Source organism: Leuciscus leuciscus (assembly GCF_965113295.1).
Source record: "Leuciscus leuciscus genome assembly, chromosome: 4".
In the NCBI taxonomy this organism is placed as follows: domain Eukaryota; kingdom Metazoa; phylum Chordata; class Actinopteri; order Cypriniformes; family Leuciscidae; genus Leuciscus; species Leuciscus leuciscus.
Genome location: NC_138728.1, coordinates 50054596 through 50073742, shown reverse-complemented (window position 1 = coordinate 50073742; position 19147 = coordinate 50054596). Strand labels below are relative to the sequence as shown.

Genomic DNA, 19147 nt, shown 5'->3' with positions numbered 1-19147 from the left:
CGTGGTCACATTAGCAGTTAATGAGCTATAATGAGCTGAAATGAGATCGACTGACATCTCTCTTTTTTCATATAGATTACATAAACTGTGAATATTTGTTTTTTATATAAATTACTCCATTTAAAAGAAGATAATTCAAGCTTCATGCCTGTGTGTCTGTATGCCTGTTTGACTGAGTATTCGCTGAGTTATAGTTCATTTTCGGACGCGTTTCAGAATGGACTTCACTGACAGAGAGAAGGCAGAACTCGCATCATGTTTATTTTTCTTTATTTGGCAAAAGGTTGTGACACCTCATGATTGTGTGGTTTGAAGGGATGTTTGTCTCCATGAGTTAGAGGTTTTTAGCATCACAGGACGATGTTGTGAAGCAGTAATTTTCCATTGTTTTTTTCTTGATAATAGCAGCTTGATAACAGCAGCTAATTTACATTTAAAGAGACAAAAACAGCACATTTTCGCATTTACATTTACGGGATGAGATAATAAGCTAGATTTAAAAACTACATCGAGACAAACTTTGAAGTTGGCCTGAGAAAGCCTGACCAGAAGGTTTGAAGATATTTTAAATGCTTAAAGTTTGAAGTTTTTGAAGGCAATACAGTCTATCAGAAAAACAGACAAGACAGATAGATAGATTGATTTTGGGGTGTTGCTATGCGGTTGCTTGAGTACTTGGGATGGTTGTTAGGGTAATCTGGGTGGAAATTAGGGTGTAGCTATTTTGTTGCTATGGTATTCTGGATGGTTGCTAGGGTACTCATTGCTAGCCTGTTTCAGAAAGATGCCATGCATAGAGGAGCATTATAGGACCCCTTTAACAGATGAGTTTGGATTAGAGTGCTGATCCAATCACAGCGCCATTTCATAATCCATATAACATTTGAGCACTTAGGTCAACATGTTAAGAGTGAAACTACTTCAGATCTGTCTTTTTATCCTGCAGCTGTGAATCTGTGAAGGGCGATGGCGTCTGTTAAAGTTGAAGAGCTGCTCAAGAACTCATTAAAGGACCTGAGAGAAGAAGATCTAAAGGAGTTTAAGTGGCACTTAGAGAAAGATCATGAGTGTATAAAAAAGAATGACATGGAGAAAGCAGATATCTTAGACACAGTGGATACGATGGTAGCATGTTTTGTACCCGAAGAAGCTGTGAAAATCACAGTGAAGATCCTGAGGAAGATGGAACAGAACAATCTGGCTGATCAGCTGGAGAACAAACACAAGACAGGTAACATTTAATTCACAGTGACTGTTTACCATTGTAATGGTTTGACTTGAACTTTGCTCTTTGCTCTTGCTGATGTGTTTGTGTGACTTAAATTTCCCAGTGAGTGATCCTCTCTCTCACACACACAGGTCAGCCTGAAGGCAATATGAAGACGTCTGCCGTTGTTGGAGCTCATTCAGAAGAGATCAGGGGTAAATAATCCCTGTCTGTACATGGAAACAAGAGAAAATATAACAGCAAGCAACAATTACAGGGCCAAGAAGAACAGCAGCAGATCTTATACAAGTACATTTATTAGAACAGACTGTCTAGTCATTTTTTACGAATGGTTAAATGGTTTACAAGAGTCTTAAACCCTGAAATAAAACTTCTACAAGCAACTTCTACATACGCAGGGTCACTGCAATAACCCCAGCCTAACCCTAATACAGTCTCATGTCTTGTTTGGTGTGCTAGAGGTCAATGGTTTGATCAAAAATCTTGTAATAATTTTGTTCAGCGTGGCCTTAAAGGAATAGTTTACTTAAAAAGGATAATTCTGCCATTTACTCACCCTCAAGTGGTTTCAAACCTGTATGAATTTCTTTCTTCTGCTGAACACAAAGGAAGATATTTTGAAGAATGTCGGAAACCAAACAGTTGATGGGCCCCATTGACTTCCATAGTAGAAAAATAAATAAATACGTTCATACAGGTTTGAAACAATTTGAGGGTGAGAACTATTCCTTTAAGTTGGTCTGAGTCCAATAGTGACAATCCGATAAAACCAATTCCAATTGCATTCAAGTTCTAATCAAGGCATTTCTATGTTGTCAACTTCAGCATAAACAGTGTAAGATGTGCATGTGAACACTATTGCAGAAAGAGTGTGATTCATTTCAATATAGTAGAAGCAGGAATTTATGAAAAACACAATCACTTATTTTTTGCTGTATTTTCCCCTCTTTCTTAAAGGCTCAACTGCAGACGATAGAGAAGTTACTCTTCATGATTACACAGAGACCAGCCGCAGACTGAAGGACAAATTAAAACGTGACTACGAGCAGATATTGGTTGGTAATTCAGAGACGGGTCATAAGGAATACCTGAGCGACATCTACACTGATTTATATGTGGTGGGGAATGAGACTGGAGGAAGAGTGAACGAACATGAAGTGATACAGATCGAATCAAATCACAACCGATTGACTGCCAAGGAGAAGCCAATCGTGTGTAAGGACATGTTTAAAGTCCAGTGTGACACAGGTCGACGAAACAGAAAAGTGCTGACAACGGGGATCGCAGGAGTGGGAAAAACTGTCTCTGTCAATAAATTCATCTTTGACTGGGCTAAACGAACAGAAAATCAGGATATAGTTTTCATATTTCCACTTCCATTCCGTAGACTGAATTTGATTAAAGAAGAGTACAGTCTCATGGGACTGCTTAACAAATACTTCTTTAGTAGTCCTGAAGAATTGCCCTCTCTTCCTCAAGGTGATGGTAAAGTTATGTTCATCTTTGACGGGCTGGATGAATGTCGCTTTACTTTGAACTTTAAAGAAGATGACACATTTCCAAATGTAAATGAAAAAACAACAGTGAGTAAGATAATAATAAACCTTATCAAGACACATCTGGTTCCCTCTGCTCTCATCTGGATCACATCCCGACCAGCAGCAGCCAGTCTGATACCCCGAAACTACATTGATCAAGTGACAGAGGCGCGAGGATTCAACGATGAGCAGAAAGAGCAATACTTCAAAAATAACAGCAGTCCTGAGGTTGCTGGAAACCTCATCAGTCACATCAAGAAATCCAGGAGTCTGTACATCATGTGCCACATCCCCGTCTTCTGCTGGATCTCTCTCATTGTTCTTCAGCCTCTACTCGGTCGAGAGAGTAATAACAAAACTCCCACAACTCTCACAGGGATGTACACAAGCTTCTTAATTTCTCAGAAGCAACAGATGGAAGAAAAATACTGTGCTGAGCCCGAACCTAATGCCCATGCAGTGTCTTTTGACCAGATTATTCTGAAGCTTGGGAAACTGGCCTTTCAACAGCTGGAGAAAGGAAACCTGATTTTCTACAAAAAAGATCTTGAGGAATGTGGACTAGATGTCAGTGAAGGTTCAGTGTACTCTGGGTTATGCACTCGAATGTTTCAGGAGGAAAAGGTAGCAGCAAGAAACGTTTACAGCTTCGTACATCTCAGCGTACAGGAATTCCTCGCTGCTCTTTATGTGTTTATGATGGGCAAAGATGAGAAAGCTGACCTATTTCTTCAATCCTGGAGAGAAAAACTGGCATGGAAACTGTCCAAAAAGCCACTGTTTCAGCTTCATAAGGCTGCAGTCAGGAAGGCTTTACAGAGTGAGAACGGGTACCTGGACCTTTTCCTCCGGTTCCTCCTGGGTCTGGAGTCCAATCAGAGTGACCTGAAGGGACTACTGCCAGGACTGGAACAGAAAACAGGGGACATGAAAAACACTGTTAACTATATCAAAAAGAAAATAGAGAAGGAGGAATCAGTAGAGAAGACCATCAATCTCTTCCACTGTCTGAGTGAACTAAAAGATGACTTTGTGGAGGAAATCCAGAAGACTCTGAGCTCAGGAAATCTCTCAGCACAGAATCTGTCCTCTGCTCAATGGTCTGGTCTGGTGTTTGTGCTCCTGATGTCAGAAGAGACTCAAAAGATGTTTGAACTGCAGAAATACAGAAGATCTGATGAAGCACTGATGAGATTTCTGCCGGTGATCAAAAACACCAGAAGAGCACTGTAAGAGTCTCCTTTACATTCATTTATAAACACGGTTAGTCTTTTGTAATTGCCTTCATTTTAAATGGGTGACTTGCTGGCCTAGACAGTTCAGAAAAATAAATAAAAGTAATGTGTGTGAAAACAAATGCTGGTTTGATGTTTTATGAAGAGATAATTGTTTTAGCTTTGCTTAATTCTCTACAGTTAAAGGTTTTTTTAAGCTTATAAACGCTAATACGCATTACAACTGCTCTTTGTTTTGTTCTCTACACAGGCTACACAGCTGTAATCTCACAGCTCAGTCCTGTGAGAGTTTATCATCAGCTCTACAATCCTCAAACTCCTTTCTGAGAGAGCTGGACCTGAGTAACAATGACCTGCAGGATTCTGGAGTGAAGCTTCTTTCTGATAGACTGAAGAGTCCAAACTGTCAGCTGGAGATACTGAGGTGAATGGTTTAAAAAAACAAAAAAAAACAATGCTATAATCAGAGGCTGACTTAACCAATAAGCAAGGTAAGCGGCCGCTTAGCGGCAAGATACAAAACATTTGCAGGAATGTGATATTTTTCCATATTTATACAGACGTATGACCCACATGTACTGTGTAAGTCTAAGAAAAATATTGTTTGGGGTGAGGGGAAGGGAATGGACTGTATGAAGATTGTATTTTCAAAAGTTACTAAAAGTGTAAAATGCTTCTATTTCATGCATGATTTGCTTCCGACACCACTGAACAAGCTAGCAGCGCCATCTAGTGGCTGTGCACAGGACACAGTGGGTACACACCAAAATATTTTTTACAACTTATAAGATTTTCAAAATGTAATAGACCACAAACATGAGGAGAAAAAATCCTAGATTGAACCGTTTTGCTCCTATAGTGTGTGGTGTGCCATGATGTGACAAAGACAGCACACCACACACAAACAGATTTTCAACCAGAGTCTCTACTGTGAACACAGGAAATCTCGCAAAATCTCGCAAGACTTCAGAATAATGCAGGAAGAAATTGCGATGATAGTGTCTGGAATGATTTTCACAGAAAATGCACAGGAAAAAAAAGAAAAGGTTTTTTTCCATCCCTCCATCTCTGCTCTGCCGTGCAAAGGCAAAAGACCGTAACTTCGTTTTTGGTCGAAAAGGGGTTATTTATATTTTTGGCACATTCAAGACCTCCTTTATCATGTGGATAAGTATCTTGAATCAATTCCATTGTTTTTTCGAGAAAATAATGATTTGTCTTAACAGTAACTTCCAAAAGCCCATGAGAAACAAAGGCAGAACACCATAACATCAGTTACCGCTCTTTGGCTTTGTTTTGGAACGCTCAAACTGAGTTACGGTACTCTGCCTTTGTTTAGCCGCGTGTCAATATGAAGTTACTGTGCCGGTGTTCTATCAAATAATGCTACCTACCAGATTGTATGATTATCTGCCTTTGTTTTAATGTCCATTAAAATTACGTTGTAGCCTGTGTACTTTGTACAGCTGCCACCAGTCCCTCTAACTTCTGATGTCCTCAGAGCTTTGTCCTGCACAATTGCGGTCAGAGCATTTAGTATGGTCTGAACCCGCATCATCGACAAACGTGCGATATCGATCGTGAAGGATTATGCAGAGTTGACAGAAAAACGTTACACATTGCCGTATCAGATGAATACAACCAAGAACTAAAGCCCCGCCTCACGGTCGAGCCAACGCTGGACTAATATATCTATGGAGGTATTTTGGCATGTCAAATGTATTAATGCCATCAGAATACAACCAAAGCACAGGATAGTAATAAGTATGGCTATAAATAATTGTAAATCATACAAAATAAATGCCATGATCACTAGATTTTATACAGGTGTTACTATAATGATTTTGTTAATGGTGATCAGCAACCAAATATTGATAATGTGGAAGTTACTGCCTTTTGCCTTGGCATGACTTCTCACTTTTTGCTGACAATACAAAGGCAGAGTACAGTAAATTGTGGTCAAAGTAATGTGGTCAAAAGTCAAGTCTGAGCTCAAGATTTTTTTATGTATATAATTTCCATTACTAAAACATCTATTTGCCAGATTTCCAGTGTCCTACCTATAATTAATTTGTCGGGACAACTAAAAATCTTTAAAGTCATTTTTCTCAGTTCCACACTCTAGCGACTTAAGGTATTTTGCCTTTGTAGGGCAGTGCTGTCCACATCAATTTCACTTTGTGCTGCGCCATGACTGCATTTGTTATGCTTCTGTCTTCCATCATCTCGCTTTCTGATTGGATATTGTTTCGTTTCACGTGATAACCTCCAGAGTGTACGTTTGTCCTCGGGGTTCCCCTCCAGAGGTGGGTAGAGTACCCAAAAACTGTACTCAAGTAAAAGTATAAGTACTTATAGAAATATTTACTCAAAGTAAAAGTAAAAGTAATAATCTTAATAGTTACTTGAGTAAGAGTAAAAAAGTATCCAATGAAAAAACTACTCAAGTAGCGAGTAACTTACTTCGGATCATATAGGGCAGGCCTCTATTTTATATATATATATATTTCATTTATATATATACATACAGTATATATATATGAAGACTTTAGATGCAAAAGCCTCTGAGTGCCATCTGAAACTTTCTTCTAAAACAAGCATTTTTATCAAGCTTGTATATTTAAGTTCAGTAATTTCACTTTAATGACAATTAATAGGTACTTTTCATTGCCATTTAAGTGAAATAACTGAACATAAACATACAAACTTGATAAAAATGCTCTTTTAGAAGAAAATTTCAGATGGTACTTAGAGGCTTTTGCATCTGAAGTCGTCATATATATATATATATATATATATATATATAAAATAATATTATTTAGATTTTTTTTATTTAAATGACTATTATTTTCATAAGTAGATTGGCTCTCTTTGCAACAAAAAACATTATTTCTGCCATCTGTAGCCCGAAAATCATTGCCTGTCCTTTGGTTTGTATAATAGTAACTTATACAACTACATTTGGATTATTAGACAATGTCGAAATAAAGTGAATCTGCAGAGTGTTGCATTCAAAGGCATGTAATTGACACAGAGAAGAAAGAGTTAAAACTCTTCACATGTGCTCGCGCTCATGACTGCTACTGAACATCTGAACACAAAAAAACAAACACAAGTACATCGACGGATCTTTTTCTGTCTGTTCTCCAAAATATAATCAAATGTATATTTCTGCAAGCATGTTTAAACTGGTTAACTGTGTGTACGGCAGGCAAAGGCATTCGTTTTCAAGTCGAGTTCGTACGCCACTGCGCAACAATACACACACACTACCGCGGGATGGCGGGTGTTCATAAACTGTGAACAATGGTAGCTTATTTAATGTAGAAATGAATGTATTATGTCCAAAAAACGGGTAATGTCATCCTTTCTAGTAGTGCTATCATGGCATAATAATCTGTTTGGTTGTAAAATGTATTACCTGAGTTAAATGAAATCGAATGTATCGTCCTGTGGAATCATTCATTCACAGACAGCTTACGAAGATGTTCAACTAATAAAGATCTTCATCGCTGGCAAATATATGATGCATTTGAAGATTTGCTCTCACTTGACTGTACTGTAGGTCCACGGCCACTTCATCCAACACTCTTGATGTCCTTAAATCTTCCTGTTACGACTCCGAGTCGAGTGTGAATTGCAATCACTTCAGACGATTCAGTGCGTGCAGGAACTGAACAGAATCAGGAACTGAATCATTCAAACTGATTCGCGAACCGATTTAGACAGATCTGGCAACTTGTTTGATGAAGTCTTTGAACAGAATCGACTCAAAAGAGTGATTCATTTGTGAATTGAGCATCGCTCAAGCCCAGAAAAAAAGATACATCGCGCTAGGAATAAACTACGCATTTAACAACACATTGCATCAAAATAAAGTAACGAGAAGGACGTCGCCCAACGTAACGAAGTAAAAGTACAGTTTTTTCATTAGAAATGTACTCGAGTAAAAGTAATAAGTACCCACATTCAAATCTACTCTTAAAAGTACAATTTTTCCAAAAAAATACTCAAGTAAATGTAACGAAGTAAATGTACTTCGTTACTACCCACCTCTGTTCGCCTCACATATCAGGATTTCTGATCGTAAATATTAAACATGTTGAATATTCACGATTCACGATCGGGGCGGCTCCGACGTTCTTCCGAGCAGGTTCGGACACTCTTAACACACCTCACACCAAGGGAAAATCTGATAAAATAATCTGTAGAACCATCAAGATAATCAGGACATAGCTAGGATTGTCGGAAGAGGGGAAAACGGCCCAAAATCAGCCCAATTATCTTTTGGTGTGTACCCAGCATCAGCCAGGGTTCAAAATTAACACCACACACCAAATGGCGATTAACTGAAACAGAGTTACTTATCAGTTGGCCTGGATTTTTTTTTTTTTATTAACACTAACAATGCATTTTTAAGAGAACAGGATATGGCTTAGTATGAATATCAAATTGTGAAGGTTGTAATGTATTCATATAAATATACATTCTGACTGTAAAGACCAAGGTTAGAGCTAGGCTGTGAGGGGCTGAATGTAGAATGCTAATGATAAAGTTATTGCAAATCTGTAACTCCAGTTGTTCCAAGGGGTCAATACAAAAAGCCAAGTGTTTCCCAAAAAGGTCAATTAAAAACATAAAAAAATTAGTGATGTGACGTTCAGCACCGAGGCTTCAAAGCTTGTATCAAAAAAAAAAAATCACACATTGAAGCAGTGTATCAGAGTTTGATTTGTTTTTACATAACCACGTGATCTGTGACGTCCGAAGCTTCGTTTACACACAGTCACGTGACTGCTTCATATTCAGATTAAATTATAACGCGAACCCCTTGAGCAGGTTTCGAGTGTCATGCCCTTCAGTAGTAGTAAATAAAAAAAGAAATAGACTTAGCCCTCAAACTGTTGAACAAATCGTGTTCCTTAATAAAAAACTTTAATTTATTAAATTACCCACAAAATAAAATGTCAGCTCCCCAGTTCACAAGCACTTTCACTGCCCAGTTCACAAGCACTTCACCATTCCACAACAATTTTCTTTTATTTTGATTATATATGAGCCTTGCCTATGAACTCGTAGGATTAGGACTGAGGCTAAAGTTTATGTGAATAAGGCTGCATTTGTAGATCAAAGCAGATTCATAAGAATTGTTTCTGTACAAGTGAATTAGTCCTATTTATTAATATTATTTTTTCAATTCAATCATAAATGAATTCATACAGTTGTTTGTTCATACATTGTATAAGAAATACATCAACACTAACACATTAATTATGAGGATTAATTGTATTGCTTTGTGGTTTACAGAGCACAAAGTGATTTATTAAATAAAAAAAATTTAAATAAAAATGCAAAACGGTCTTCTGGGACAGAAAGGCAGCTTTTCCACCTTTTGACCACAAGATGTCATTAGTGTGCAATGTGTTGAAAAGCTTCGAGTAATGAACCATTTTACGATACAGTCGAGGGGGAAAGCCCCTGTGCTTCACAAAGCTTAATTTCACCATCACTACTAAAAATGTCAAAGAGAAAATATAAGAACAACAAAAGCAAATGTCAGAAAATCACATAGAGCAAATAAATCCAAATAAAATCACAGGAGGCATTTACCAAAGACTGGAGAGGTTGGTCTCAACATATCAAACACTAAGCAAAAAACAGAGGTACAGAGCTACTTAAATACACTCACAGGAAATGAGGCACAGGTGAGAACAATAACACATGATACGATGGTGGGAAACTGAAATGAAACACAATGAGGGCCTCTAGTGGCCAAAACTAGTCAATAAACCTAACACTGACATGCTCTGTGTTTCAGAGTGAAGCATGGCACGGTATTAATTTAGACACATGTAACTCATGATCCTGTGTTTTCAGTGTGTTAGAGCGTCTCATTTCACAGTAAATCAGTGGTCTCAAACTGAGCTCCTGGAGGGTCACTGTCCTGCAGAGTTTAACCCCCTGGGGTCGGCTATCGCGCCGGCGCGATAGGCTCGTTTTTTTCCTTATGAGTGCAAAAAAAATAAAAAAAAAAAATATTATTTTTTATCTTATATGCTTGTGTTATACATCAATCGATCCTGTTTAGTGTGTATTTTTTTGTGTATGCTCATAATAAAAACAAAGTGTTGTGCTTTTCGCCAAATAAAGAAAAATAAACATGATGCGAGTTCTGCCTACTCTCCGTCAGTGAAGTCAATTCTGAAACGCGTCCGAAAATGAACTGTAACTCAGCGAATACTCAGTCAAACAGGCATACAGACACACAGGCATGAAGCTTGAATTCTCTTCTTTTAAATGAAGTAATTTATATAAAAAACAAATATTCACAGTTTATATAATATGTATGTAAAGAGAGAGATGTCAGTCATTCTCATCTCAGCTAATTAAGTTTTAATGTGACTCCGCCCACGGAGACCGCGCTATACAAACGCAAATGTGAGGCGATCCATACAAACCTGTGAAACGCCCACATCCGCTGGATAAGGCCGGTGACACACTGGATGCGTGGCGTAAGCGTCTCAGCTGCGTGGCGTGTCCGTTTTTATTTCGGCTCCCATGTTAACAGTTTAGAGTTTGCACACTGCCTGTGTGAGACGCGCGTCTCAGGTGCGGCACGAGCCGCGTGGAAAACACGTGCATGCTAGAAATAGAACCGAAGCCTATTTTTCACGCGACACGCAAGCGTCTTGGAAGCGTTTCCATGCAAAATTGAATAGGAAAATCTGTTTATATGTCATTTTGACACGAATACATATTAATAAATGTCCTTTTGATGTTTAAAAGTGTCTAGGTTTTGACATAAATGCAAATTTAAATATAATTTTACAAAATATTATCGATTTTCAAATACTGCTGTATTGAATGAACAGCTTTTAGCAAACTCTATTGCTATACTGAGATGAGGAATATATACTGTATGTGTTTTGTCAAAAATAAAGTAATCAACTAACTAATGAATCCTTTACTTTGAAATACGTATGATAAAATGTATACTTTAGTTTTGAAAGACGTTGACTAGTTTTGAATAGATTATAAAGTATGTATGTGTATGCATATATATATGTGTGTGTGTATATGTATATATATATATATATATATATATGTGTGTGTGTGTGTGTGTGTGTGTGTGTATATGAAGAGTTCAGATGCAAAAGCCTCTAAATGCCATCTGAAATTTTCTTCTAGAATGATCATTTTTATGAAGCTTGTATATTTAAGTTAGCTATAGGTGACACACCTGAATGAATGGCTCATTAAGTATGCAGGGACATTGTCTCATCAGGTGTGAACCACTAAATATGCATGATCGTTTACGCCCCATCCGCATATTGGCTTTCCAAACTAAATGTGTTTCACAAAACTTAAATCAATGTATCGTTTTATGTGAATGATTAGGCAGGATGATTTTCACATCATTTTGAAGAAAAAACTCTAGGCGACGACATCCATTAGTCAAAAGTCTTATTGCCACATATTTAGTATGTGTTTTGTGGCCTTATTTCAGAAACTTTAATTTTTAGTTTTTTCGATAACCATGCATAAACATTATTCTCTCAAAAATGAAAACATGTACATACATGTGGCTCATACATGTGGTACATACACCTTTGCCATTAATATGTTTATAAGCAACTGAAAAAAGCACAAATGTCAGGGCATGTCAGAACATCTCAAGGACCCCAAAAACACCCCAGACCCCAGAGGGTTAAATCCAACCAGCTCCAAAACACCTGTCTGGAAGTTTTTAGCAATCCTGATGACTTTGATTAGCTGGATCAGATGTGTTTAATTCAGGTGGAGCTAAACTCTGCAGGGTGTTGGTTCTCGAGGAACTGAGTTTGAGTACACTTCAGTAAATGCTACTCCACATGAACCCCTGCAAGTGAGTTTGGGCCACTCATACTGTAACATGGATCTCAAAATGTAACAATTCTAATCCAAATTTTGTAATGAGAAATGTACATAAATCTTCTAAAAAAATTAAGAAGCATAAAGTATCGCTGGGGATACCAGCTCGCTTTTTTTCTTATCAGTGCAAAAGAGACTCAAAATACTCTGTTGATTTTGATCTTACATATAAGTGTTATACATCATTCGATCCTGTTAAGTAAACAAAGGTCTGTCATTTGTGTTTTATTGTAATAAGCTCCCTGAGGTTTTCTGCCCATACCTACAATAACGGACGCAATGAGAGAAGAGCTAGAATTACCGTTTTCCACAGAGGAGATAGTGCTAGCAATCCAAAGTATGCAGAATGGCAAGACCCCTGGGCCCGATGGGTTCCCTCTGCAGAAAGATGTTTTCTCAAACACTTAAAACGCCGCTCCTAAACATGTTATTAGACTCCATTAATAATGGCTGCCTGCCTCCAACCCTTCGTCTTTCTTGTATTTCTCTGATTTTGAAAAAAGACAAAGACCCTCACGAATGTGGTTCGTACAGGCCAATCAGTCTTTTGAACATAGATGTAAAGATACTGGCTAAAATGCTTGCAAAGCGTCTTGAGTTGATTTTACTGGCAATCATACACAACTACCAAACTGGTTTTATTCAAAACAGACTACGGTCTCCTAATATAAGAAGGGCATTGAATATAATTTATTCCTCTAATTCTCACCCATTAGAGGCTCTTCTGCTGCTTGACGCAGAGAAAGCCTTTGATCGGGTGGAATGGGATTACCTTTTCTGTGTGCTACAGAAAGTCGGTTTTGGCAACACGTTCATATCCTGGATAAAACTTTTATATTCCTCCCCAATATGGTCAGTCCGGATCAATGGAGTATCGGCCTCTATTTTCCTCTTGAAACGTGGCACTAGACAAGGCTACTCACTTGCACCTTTGCTTTTTGCATTGGTAATTGAACCCTTGGCAATTGCCATTCGTAGTGAGCAGGCCATACAGGGAATTAGGAGAGCTGGTTAGAGTTGTGACATTCGCGAACGAACCGATTCTTTTGAACGGCTCATAAACATGAACGATGGGAGCCGAGTCGCGTCTGGAGGGGAGCCGTTCTTTCTGTCGTTCTTTTTTTCCTATGCGTGTTTCACACAGATGCACACAAATTAGCTCCTCCGCAAGACAGAACAGTTATAGGGGGAGGGGCGCACCCAGCGCAGGGGTGCTACTGCCTAACAGCATGATGATAGTTGTGCACGCATCCTTGCTATCAAAATGTTCTTTTGTGATACTGTTCTTGTATAGAAATGTTTCACTAAAAGCTGTTTTGCACAGACATTCATTGCAGCCCACTTTGTTATTGTTCATTTAAGACTTGAAGGGGCTGATGTCCTATTTGCAAAGTTTACAGCAGTAATAGTAGTAATAGTGGACTGTATGTAGACATTTCCAGTTTATTTATTCTAATTTTATCTACAGTATATATTTAAAACTTTAAATATTTTTTGTTTTCTATCAAAATGTTCTTGTGTGATAACAATGTTCTTGTGTGGAAGTGTTTGTAGTAAAAACTGTTTTGCACAGAAATTCATTGCAGCCGGCTTTGTTTTTGATGTTTATTTGTGAGTAGGTATTGTATGAATAACATAAGTCAACGTAGCTTTACACATACACACACTTTGTACTAAAGCTTCTTTCTTCTCTGACAAAATCAATAATATCAGAAAGGTGATCAGCACATCCTTGAGTTGTGCTGGGGTCAGACAGATCAGACCACCTGAAAAAGTAGTAACTTTGTCTGATTTCAAAAAAATTGATGGCAAAATTTTGGTAGAAACCGTACAGCACCTTAAAACATCAACATGCACTCTTGACACACTTCCCACATCTTTTTTCAAAAGTGTGTTAAACAGTTTAGAAGCAGATCTTCTAGAAGTGGTAAATGCCTCACTTCTCTCTGGGAGTTTTCCAAACTCCCTGAAAACTGCAGTTGTCAAGCCCCTCCTGAAAAAGAACAATCTGGATAAGACCATATTGAGCAACTATAGACCGATCTCAAATCTTCCTTTCATAGGCAAGATCATTGAAAAAGTTATCTTCAATCAGCTGAACAAATTCTTAAGCTCGAATGGATACTTTGATAATTTTCAATCTGGTTTCCGACCGCATCACAGCACAGAGACAGCGCTCATAAAGATAATAAACGATATTCGCTTAAATACTGATTCAGGAAAATTATCAGTGCTGGTACTACTCGACATCAGTGCTGCATTTGACACTGTCGATCATAACATACTTCTTGACAGGCTGGAAAACTGGGTGGGGCTTTCTGGGATAGTCCTAAAATGGTTCAGGTCATACTTAGATGGGAGAGGTTATTATGTGAGTATAGGAGACCACAAGTCTGAGTGGACATCCATGTCATGCGGAGTCCCTCAAGGCTCAATTCTTGCGCCACTCCTGTTCAACCTGTATATGCTCCCAATGAGCCAAATAATGAGAAACAACCAAATTGCTTACCACAGCTATGCAGACAACACACAGCTGTACTTAGCCCTATCGCCTAACGATTACAGCCCCATTGACTCCCTGTGCCAATGCATTGATGAGGTCAACAGTTGGATGTGTCAAAACTTTCTTCAATTAAACAAAGACAAAACTGAAGTTATTGCGTTTGGAAACAAAGATGAGATTCTCAAGGTGAACGCATACCTTCTCTCTAGGGGTCAAACAACTAAAAATCAAGTCAGGAATCTTGGTGTGACACTAGAGTCAGACCTTAGTTTCAGTAGTCATGTCAAAGCAATAACTAAATCAGCATACTATCATCTGAAAAATATTGCAAGAATTAGATGCTTTGTTTCCAGACAAGACTTAGAGAAACTTGTGCATGCTTTCATCACCAGCAGGGTGGATTATTGTAATGGACTCCTCACTGGCCTTCCCAAAAAGACCATAAGACAGTTGCAGCTCATACAGAACGCTGCTGCCAGGATTCTGAGCAGAACCAGAAAATATGAACATCATATGCCAGTCCTCAGGTCTTTACACTGGCTCCCAGTTAAATTTAGGATTGATTTTAAAGTATTATTACTGGTATATAAATCATTCAATGGCCTAGGACCTCAATATATTGCAGATATGCTCACTGAATATAAACCCAACAGATCACTCAGATCATTAGGATCATATCAGCTAGAAATACCAAGGGTTCACTCTAAGCATGGTGAGTCTGCTTTTAGCTATTATGCCAGCCGCAGCTGGAACCAGCTTCCAGAAGAGATCAGATGTGCTCCTACAGTGGTCACATTCAAATCCAGACTCAAAACACTTCTGTTTAGCTATGCATTTACTGAATGAGCACTGTGCCACTGTTCGTCCGACTGTACTGTACTGTATTTCATTTTATTTTTCTAAACTGTTTTAATTATTCTTGTTTCTTTTTATTATTTTAATTTCTTCTATGTAAAGCACTTTGAATTGCCATTGTGTATGAAATGTGCTATATAAATAAACTTGCCTTGCCTTGCCTTGCCTAAAGGTAAATCCAAAATAGTGATGTCACTGTCTAAGCAGAGGGATGTTGTGCAACCCTATGGAAAATAGTCCACACATGACAAATGAGGTAATAATCAATATTTCAGAATAATTCAAACTCAGATATTGGTGTGTGATATCGGAGTTTTAATTATTTGACTACAAATCTCACCTCATCATTCCTCCCAGTGATTATTTCCAGGATAAACTGAGATGCCCCCAAGCTGGCTTCTTAAAACTGACTAAATATTTAAAAAGAGCCGTTCTTTTGAACGGCTCTTTGAAAGGAACGGATCGCCAAGATCCGGATCCCCTCAAAGAGCCATAAATCCCATCACTAGAGCTGGTGCTGTTCACAAAATATCCTTATACGCCGATGATGTGTTGCTCTATATCTCAGATCCAGATGTTTCTTTTCCCGAAGTTTTGAGAATTATTAATTCCTTTAGTGTATGAAAGTTATTAAGGTGCGGAACTTAAACTACTGTAGGTGACAACCGCTACAGATTGTTCAGGCAGAACAATAAATCACTTGGTCCATGTCCACAATAAAGTTCTTTACTGTTGTCTTTTGCTTCATACATCAGTATGGGTGTGGTTCTATAAATGAGCAATAATAACAGTATAAATACAGTATACAATGAGGCAGAAACAGTACTGAACAAAATAAAAGTAATGCAATAGCATAAATATAAGGACATATTATACAAGTCCAGCAGCTGTGCATTTACCTCAGGTTTATACACATTAACTTTAAATAAACTATCACATAATATTACATCACATAATATTCAAAAAGTAACATTCAAAGTCTAATTCAGCGTGTTTTATGCTGAAATGAATGTGCGATCGAGCTTATATGTGCATTGACTACCTCAAAGGTATAAACAAACTTTTAGAAGTGCAGTATAACGTAGCAGCAACTAAATCTACCAATATATACATGAAAGAGTAATTAACTACTTACTTTTAAGATGTACGCACACAGTATGAGCAAAAATCCGCTAGAAATCGGACCTGGGGCCTCATTTATAAAGCTTGCGTACGCACAAAACGGGGCTGAAAACATGCGTACGCCAGTTCCTGCGCAAAAGGTGGGATTTATAAAGAAAAACTTGACGGGAAAATTTGCGCACCTGCACGCAAACTCTGACCCATGCGTACGAACGTTTTGGAGATGGAGCAGTTTGGCGACACCGATGGTGAGCTGGAGTTAAATGTATTTTTGGTCATTTTTATACAGAAAATCTAAAGAAAATTAAACATACAGAAAGATTATACAAATACAATTTCAATCACCAAGCCTGTCACTTGAAGCAAATATCCATTCCTTCTTAAATGTCCGCGGCAGCGAGCGTGTTGAGCCGTTTAGTGAAACTGACGCAAATAACAGTTTAAATAAATAAAATACTTCTGATATAAACATTTATATTAAATATGCCATTCAAATTAATGGAGTTAAACACTTAAACATGAAATCATTACTGAAGTTACAACATTTTTTTTAATTCAATCATTAGAAATATTTGTTGTGGATGCGATTGTTTTTGAACACTTTTCCTGTGGCGTGCTTTAATGTTTTAACCACAGAGATAATTGCTTATCATGATAATACCAGATTGTCTGAGAAAATAGTTTCGTGCAAATAATGCCCAAGGCCTATCTGTTTCCATTAAAAATATAAATCAATTAAAAATACAATTCGGCAAGTGGAAAAGATTGAGAAAAACTTTCTCTGAAATGTATTTTACACTATTTGATTTATGTAGGCTATTCAAAAACAAGGCAAGGATAGACAACTACTTGATTTGTATTAATGTAATGTTTCTTGTACCGTTTATATCATTTGCATATGATTATTCATCCACGTGATAACGTTTAAGTTATCACGTGGATGAATAATCATATGCAAATGATATGTAGATGAGGATCTGCATAGTAAAACCAGGCGTTGTAAGCTCCATATATGGTTATTTCGGGTGGAGACGCATGTACGCACAATCTTCCGCTGACTGGGATTTATAAAGTGAATTCTGCGCAGGTTCTGGCGTACGCACGGTTTTATAAGTCTGAATATTTTTTTGCGTACGCCATTTTTGGCTTTCGGGCGCACGTACACTTTTAGTAAGGTTCCTACGCACAGTTTTATAAATGAGGCCCCTGATCAGCACGGAGATTACTACAAAACTGCTGCAGGATTTAGCAACATTATATGTCTGGGCATGAACACATTTTGATTGACATTCAGTTCTCCCGATCTAAACCAATGAAATTACAGGAATGATAGTCAGGTGATTCAGAAATAATATCCTAAAGTGCAACAAATTAAATGTCCAGCAGAGGGCACCAGCTTCATTAAAGCTTAGCCTTTTGTACATTTAGCCTCTTCTCCAGTTATAAATTGAATATAAATAAAAGTGAGTTATATCCAATGAATTTTCCAATTTCTGATTTACCAACGAGTGCCTCAATGTTTAAAGTTGCTTCCCATATTTTTAAATATTTAGGAGTAATATTTACATGTAAGTGCTTAGATCTCTTCAAGGCTAATTTTACCACGCTCCTCCAATGACTGCAGAAAGATTTTACTCAAGGTCAAGGTGAACTTTATTATCCCACAAGGGGAAATTGTCACAACATATTCTCTAAAAACAGAGACACCACAGTCAAACCAGTAAACATATATATAAAAAAAGAATTAACAATAACAGAAATTAACAGTGACAATATATACAAGGACAACAATACTCCAGAAATGACAATCACAATCCAACATCTAACGTTAAAAATGACTAATATTATCAGGTAGCTAAAAATGTGATAGCTTGCGATGTGCTTGATCATTATACAGTCTGATCGCCGTAGGTACAAATTATTTATTGTACCTTTCTGTTCTAATTCTCTGTTGTAAAATTCTACCAGTTAACCTATTACTTCTCATAAATTCATGATGGAGAGGGGGAGTGGGGTCATTGAGGATTTGGTCAGTCTTTTTTAAGATAAGCTCATTGTACAGCTGAGCTGCTGATACCTGGTCAAGTCCGATGATCTTACTGGCCATCTTGATCATGCGCTGCAGTCTCTTTTGGTCCTTAACATGCATGTTGCCAAACACACAGATAAGGCCAAAGGACAGGACACTCTGGAGGAGACTTTTATAAAACATTACAAGAAAGTGTCTGTCTTTTATTATGTAGTTATATAGAAAAAAATTATATAGTTCCCTAAGGAAGTACATCCGCTAATGCATTTTCTTAGTTTTGTTCAGTGCACATTCATTAAAAGTTAGTTTAGAATCAATTTCAACTCCCAAGTTGATCTTAGAGGGGGGAACTATTATTCTGTTTTTGCTAAAATCTATGACCATCTCTTTTGTTTTCTTCACATTGATTTCAAGAAAATGATCAGAACACCACTGAGTGAAACCCTGTAATTCCCTCTGAAATCCACTCACAGAAGAAATGTCAGACTTTAAAAAACCAACCAGTGCTGTGTCGTCAGCATATTTAAAATAGGTGTAGGCTGAAGAAGAAGCTTGAGAGTTATTGGTGTATAATGTGTATAGGACTGGCGACAGAACGCACCCTTGTGGTGCCCCTGTATATTTATAATTTTTGTCGATGATTTAAATGACTACAGTCCGTCAAGAAGTCATAGATCCATAAAATCAATTGGGGATTTACTCTCAAATGCACCAATTTTCTCACCA

At 37.7% G+C, this 19147-nt stretch overlaps 1 protein-coding gene and 1 long non-coding RNA gene across 8 annotated transcripts in view; one reads left to right on the top strand and one right to left on the bottom strand.

Moving 5' to 3' along the window:
• The window catches only part of LOC309496988 (stonustoxin subunit alpha-like), a 253685-nt gene that overhangs the window by 77551 nt on the left and 156987 nt on the right, over positions 1–19147 (top strand). For 6 of the 7 annotated variants that reach the window (XR_014205307.1, XR_014205308.1, XR_014205309.1 and 3 more), the window contains exons 2-5: positions 947–1231; positions 1360–1422; positions 2186–3995; positions 4252–4425. Coding sequence is in view for 4 of the 7 variants with exons in the window: in XM_082167206.1 (XP_082023332.1) it covers positions 967–1231; positions 1360–1422; positions 2186–3995; positions 4252–4425 (2312 nt within the window). In the remaining 3 variants the exon portion in view is untranslated. Of the gene's footprint in view, positions 1–946; positions 1232–1359; positions 1423–2185; positions 3996–4251; positions 6478–19147 lie in introns of those variants that run through there. The other variant, XM_082167208.1, reaches the window with a different exon arrangement.
• On the bottom strand, positions 9271–19136 carry LOC309497081. Its single transcript, XR_014205362.1, has 2 exons — positions 17815–19136; positions 9271–15881 (listed from the first exon to the last, which is right to left on the bottom strand). It is a non-coding gene; the product is annotated as an uncharacterized lncRNA (long non-coding RNA).